Below are 6,434 nucleotides of genomic sequence, written 5' to 3'. Positions count from 1 at the left end.
CTAGTTTTCTCATCGTTCACTACCAAATATTACATTTGAACAGATATTGAACAATGGATTCGAAAAAGGCAATCCTCATCCTAGGCCTCTTGGCTATGGTTCTTCTTATTTCCTCAGAAGTGTCCGCTAGGGACTTAACTGAAACTTCCTCTGATGCCAAAAAGGGTGAGTTATATATTATTTCTCTCTCTATATATATTCATGAGCATTTATATATTTTATTAATTCTTTTCTACATAATTATATTTAATATCTATCATATAATTATACATTTAACTGTTTAGCTTTATAAAATAAGTATCAAATAAGAAGTTTTTGAGCATTGTAAAAATATTCAAACATTACAGCGATGTGATTTGATCATTCTTATATGTATATAAAATGTAATCGTTCATATATATTATGTTTGCAGAGGTTGTTGAAAAGACTAATGAAGTAAACGATGCCAAATATGGTGGTGGCGGTAATTACCACAATGGCGGTGGCCATTACTATGGAGGTGGTTCTCACCACGGTGGAGGTGGTTCTCACCACGGTGGAGGTGGTTGTCATTACTATTGCCATGGCCATTGCTGCTCATATGCTGAATTTGTTGCCGTCCAAACTGAGGAAAAGACTAATGAAGTAAATGATGCCAAATATGGTGGTGGTGGTTATCACAATGGTGGTGGTAATTACCACAATGGTGGTGGACATTACTATGGAGGTGGTTCTCACGGTGGAGGTGGTTCTCACCATGGTGGAGGTGGTTGCCATTACTATTGCCATGGCCATTGCTGCTCACATGCTGAATTTGTTGCCGTGCAAGCTGAGGACAAAACTCAGAATTGATCATAATGCTATGATCATGTTATGATGCACTCTTTCTTAATAATAAATTTCATGAATAAATAATGTTTGTGAGTTGATAAAAAATGGCATGCATAGATAGACATCAATCTCAGTTGCTGTCATCTATCTTGTCACTATATAGTAAAGATATTCCAGGAGTGAAAATCATGTATAAATTTGCATCAATCTATGTATCTGTGATGGGGATGAGCTTTTGCAAGAAGTGGTGAATGTGTATTATATCATTGTTGTTATTACTTTAATTTGGTTTTTAAGAAAATTGACCGATTATAAAGTTCATAACATTTTTTTTTTTGAGGGAGTAAAATTCATAACATAAAACTTCTTAATACATATTTGTAACATATTGTTATTTTTTAGATAAAATTCACTAAAATTTCTAAAAATTGTTGTTGTTTGCAAGTGTGAGTTATATGTCCCACATCGGATAAAAGAGTAAAGGTTGAACACCTTATAAGTAAGAGGACCAATAAACACATTACCTTTAGGTTTTGGATAAGAGTGTGGTGTCTCTCTTGCTTGTGTGGTTGTTCTAGCCTCGATGTGGACGGTCCCTCGGCTCCTCCAGTAACCCAACAAAAATATGCTTATATAAAATATAAAACTTTTATAAATTGGGTCATGTTAGGGCATAAGTTAAGGAACTTAAAATAGAATTAAGTAATAAATTTTTGGGAAATTATACATTCATTGTATTAAAAATTTGAAAATTAAACATAGAAACTTTTTCTTGGGAATTGTACATTCATTGTATTAAAAGTTTGAAAATTTATATTTTCAATGCTAAAGTTGTCTTTTTATTCCATTTTTAGTTTATTAACTTGTACCCTATTTGTGCCCTTAGGGCACAAGTTAACATGACCCTAAATTTTTTTGTTGATAAAATAACTTTTGAAACTTTCAAGAGATTGAATGCTCAATTTTCAAGGAGAAACTTCTACTTTTTGTTCCTTAATTTATGCCCTAACCTTATAAAATTATAATCATATATCTATATATAAAATAGAAACAATAAACATATATATGACCAATGTTTTAAATAACGGACGCGATCGCGATCGCGTATAGGATTTTGCGATTTCAACTGTTACGGATGTTGCACTACGGATTACGGTTGTCACGGTGTGAATTAATCATAACATTGCAAAATTCTTAAATGATGATAGTAAAGTAAATAACATAAACTAGAGATAGATTTTGAGTTCTAAACTAGATGAGGAACCAACATTATGATTAAATATGTACTAAAAATATGATTTTCATCTATCTTAATTGAAAAAATATCCATATTCTATGACAATTGTCATAAACGACATTTCTTGCGGCCGCAATGGTGTTTCATCGCAGTTGAAACGACGTTTCGTTGTGATTTTTGTTCACTCTATAAAAACGGTAAAAAACGATAACATCGGCTACCTATACCTTATTGTCACGGAATTTTTCCCGATAACAGCCCATTTTTTAAAACCTTGTATATGACTAAACCTATACTTTGAGGAAGGTGGATGGCTCAACAGACTTCATGGGGAAGCTAGGCGCGAGTTCTTAGAGCCACCATGAATTGTTATTAAATTTTTTCAGCACATGCATTATAAACACATGAAAGATAACACTGGATACAATATATACGACTCTAATCATAAATCGAACAATGAGCAAATTTTAGAACAAGTCTCTTCCACATCGGTCCAATAAAAAAACATACAAATAAAATAAATGTTTTTCATTAATATAAATGATTAACGGTATATTTCAATATTCAGACATTAAATTAATTTGAGTATTTACGAAAAAATTAATTTTTTTTTTGGACAAATTTACAAAATTAAATTTGACTACGCTAATCTAAATTAAAATCCATATATATCCCACACAATATTCTGTGGTTTGTGAAATTTCAACCAATATAAAAAAAAAGGTGTGTTATATAAAATTTTGGGTTAAATTTGTTTTGTTCTTGTAAATATTCTAAATTTCCGTTGTTATTAAGTTAAGTGAGTATTAAAATTAGAAATATGAAAGTGAAAATCGAACTTGACATAGTGTCTGTTACTAGGGAAAAATGGATATGCATTGACACTCTAAAATCACTTTAGAGTGTCATCCAATTATAATTCTTGTTTTCTCCATGTCATATCAAATCAATTTAATTGAATTATTATTTAAAATAAATTCAAAAAAACGGCTAGGCTCTACCCTATTCATCCTCTACACGATACGATTTGTAATTGTTGGCTTCTTCCGTCAACCTTTTTTTTCTTGATCATAACTTAAACTCCGTAAAAATGGACAGAACTTTTTACATAATTTGATTGAAATCATGTCCCTTTATGCTTTTGTGTTTGTTTGATCACCCATAATAAAAACCTGGTCAAGCTTGAATACAATTTCTTAAGAATGGACACTCGACTACTCCAACAACTATGGATTTGGTGGAAATCATGGTAGAGGTTGGTCTCATTCTTTGTTTTTGAGGATTCATCCTTCATAGTAACCATATTTTCCAAAAAATAATTGGCTACAAAATGAATCTAATTTTGCACAATCAAGTTTCGGCTTTGAAATGGATTTTCAATAATAAAAACCAAAAATTTACAACCATCTGAACAAACTCTAAATTTTTATCAAACATACATACGAGTAGGAATATTATTCACAAAAATCTTAATCCTAAATATATTATTCAATGGAATGTAATTTCTAACTTGAAACTCTACTAGCTTACTTAGAAAGAGGGTCAAGATAGGGTGAGTTTTTATCGTATTTTCTTTTTATTATGTGTTCGGAAGGAATGGCGACACTAATAAAAATGCAAAAAGGAATGGTCCGTGGAGTGAAGGTAATATGATGAGTTCCTACTATTTGTCATGTTTTTTTTTGGGCAAATGGCAACTTATTTTTTAGAGCCAATGAAATTGAAACACATATACTAAAAGGAATCTTAGATAGATATGCAAATACTTATGGGCAAATGATTAAGAAGTAAAAATATGAGATTTTCTTTAGTAGAAATATTCCTCCACGCTCTCTAATATTTTACAAGTGCCAAAGTGCATGGGCTCCGGAAAATATCTTGGGCTCCAATCTATGATAGGTAGAAGCGAAAAATCGATCTTTAACTACATTAAGAATCGGTTGTGGAAGCTTAATTCTTGTTGGAATAGTAAGAAGCTCTCTCGAACAGGAAAGGAGAGTTCATTAAATCAGTTGCTCAAGCTATCCCTTCTTATTGTATTAGTGTATTTCTATTACATCATTCCTTTGCAGAAAAGATGATTGAAAAAATATTACACTCTTTTCAAAGCTATATACCTGTTTAATAGGGATTTTTTGGGAGTGTCTTTTAGGACATAATCCTATCTTTGTTTGATGTAGAATTTGGTCTTCTCAACAATGTCAACATAATCCTATATTTTTGTTTTTTTTTTTAGGGTTTTGGTCTAGTCTCCCCTCTTCTTGTATATATTTTTTCTCTTTATTAATAAATTTTTAGAGTTTAGCGGACAGAGGACGGTGGTTTTCCAGGATGTCAACCTAATTGGGACGTCGGTGTTACCTCCTGATGTTTGTCTTTCTCACTGCTTAGCAAAAAAAAAAGAATATTGTCGAAGGGAGGGTTATGTTATATATATCTACTGTATGTACCAATTTTTTAGCTACATACAAATTTAGTACACCTATTGATACAAACTCTAGAAGTTTGAATACTAACCTTCTTTGGAATTTATTTAGTGAGATAGATGTACATGAAGTTCTCAACATTCCGTGAACTAATCTTGCAAGAAAGGATGCAATAATATGAAGATTCGTCAAGAAAAGGTCTATATTTAGTCAAAAGTGCTTATTGAGTTTGTGTTGACATTATCATAAATAGGGATGATTAATTAGAAACGGGAAAGAGATTGGAACAAGATGTGGTCACTTCCCATCCCTCCGAAGGTTAAACATTTTATGTGGCCTCTTGGTGTTAGGGGATAACAGTTTTTGTTAGGGTTTCTGTGTTGATGACTTGGATTAGAAGAAACAGTTTGGTGATAGAGAGAATAATAGATTGAAAAATTAAGAGAATTAATGAATTGTGAAAAATTGCATTGTTTATTCATAATGGGATACACTATATATATACAAAGATGTTCACTGTTACTTGTGTATCAAGTAACAAACAGAAAGTAACTAACTAGCTAAAATATAGGTAAATCAGTTAGTTACTTGAGAGACAAGTAACTAACCCTAACTAACAAACAAACATGATTAAGGTTTGAATTACACACTAATACTTGGGAGGGATTAACTACCTGATTGACAGAGGCTAACTAGCAAGTGTATTGAATGTCAGTCAAATAGCGTGGTTTGTCAATCCTACACTGAATATAATTGACATTTGTTCTTATGTTGATGGTGTTAATTTGTTGGCGAAAATTGAACTTGTGTCCTTCGTTGGAAGGATTAATGGAAGATACCGCAGGCTTCAATGATGTGTTGCTAGATTATGGAAACAGATGAGTCAAAATTAATTAGTGAACTTTGCCATGTCTGCTTGGAGCTTATAGAAGAAACACAATCTTGAACTTTGCGAGAATAAGCATGAAACACAATCTTGAACTCTGGGAGAAAAAGCAAGAAACATGTATGCTTGTCCTTTGAAATGTTGGAGTTTGTTGTGTGAACTTGAATGGTTGAACTCGTTAGAGCATCACTTCATGGTATTAGAAACGCTGCAAAATGGTGGTTGATGATAATAACAAAAATAAATTAAATCACTCAAAGTACGGTATGATCTTCCAAGATTGTAAAATTATTCTCATGAATCACAACAGGTACAAAGTTGTGTTGACTAGGCATCAAACAAATTGTAGCACTCATACTCTTGCACGAACATTTCTATCTTATGCTTCACACAATCTTTATAATATAATTTCAAATTAGGTTGCTACTATTCTTATTAACGAAGAGCCATAAGAGTGGCAAAGCAAGTCAAAATTTTATGAGGGGGACAGATATATAGAAAAAGTAAAATATACTTTTACGAATCTTATCTTGACAATTTTTCATTGTTAACATAACTCTTTATTTAGTCACAATAGAGACTAAAAGTGCCAAAACAAGATAAATATATTTATGTATCAATGATAATTTTATCTTCTATATTTCTACTAATAATTTTCATAAGTAAACTTATTTGGAATATTTAAATCTGTATTATTATACTCCCTCCGTCCCAAATTGTATGACGTTTTGAGCATTTCACACATATTAAGAAATGTAATTAATTTTGTGTGAAAAATGAATATTATGAATTGTTTTACAAAATTGTCCTTAGTAAATGATATGGGAAAGATAAATGAATGACTTGGAAGAAGAGAAAGTAGTAAATAATTAAGGATATAATAGAAAAAATAACATTAATGCTTCATTGGTATTGTAAAACGACATACAATTTGGGACAAATTTTTTTTCCAAAACGACATACAATTGCACTGGAAAGTGTACAGTTATGACTTTAACATATGTTTGATTTGTATTTTCAATACATAATTTCTTTTTGTGGGTTCCTTAAACAATGTTCTTATAGCACTTGTTAG

The 6,434-nt window shown here is 31.3% G+C and overlaps 1 protein-coding gene across 1 annotated transcript; it reads left to right on the top strand.

Annotated features, from left to right (window-relative positions):
* On the top strand, positions 1-1,088 carry LOC11425580 (abscisic acid and environmental stress-inducible protein). Its single transcript, XM_003616767.4, has 2 exons — positions 1-165; positions 413-1,088. The coding sequence occupies exons 1-2, from the start codon at positions 54-56 to the stop codon at positions 829-831; spliced, it is 531 nt and encodes a 176-aa protein (XP_003616815.1). The 5' UTR covers positions 1-53; the 3' UTR covers positions 832-1,088.
* The last annotated feature ends 5,346 nt before the right edge of the window (positions 1,089-6,434 follow it).

Source organism: Medicago truncatula, chromosome 5 (genome assembly GCF_003473485.1).
Source record: "Medicago truncatula cultivar Jemalong A17 chromosome 5, MtrunA17r5.0-ANR, whole genome shotgun sequence".
Lineage (NCBI taxonomy): Eukaryota > Viridiplantae > Streptophyta > Magnoliopsida > Fabales > Fabaceae > Medicago > Medicago truncatula.
The sequence above is the reverse complement of the archived record's forward strand: the minus strand, read 5'-3'. Positions and strand labels throughout refer to the sequence as shown.

Bases quoted from the DNA above. Each gene is read 5' to 3' on its own strand.
- LOC11425580 (XM_003616767.4), top strand. From the start codon at position 54: ATGGATTCGAAAAAGGCAATCCTCATCCTAGGCCTCTTGGCTATGGTT. The intron at 166-412 runs GTGAGTTATATA...TTATGTTTGCAG, and splicing joins TTCCTCTGATGCCAAAAAGG to AGGTTGTTGAAAAGACTAAT.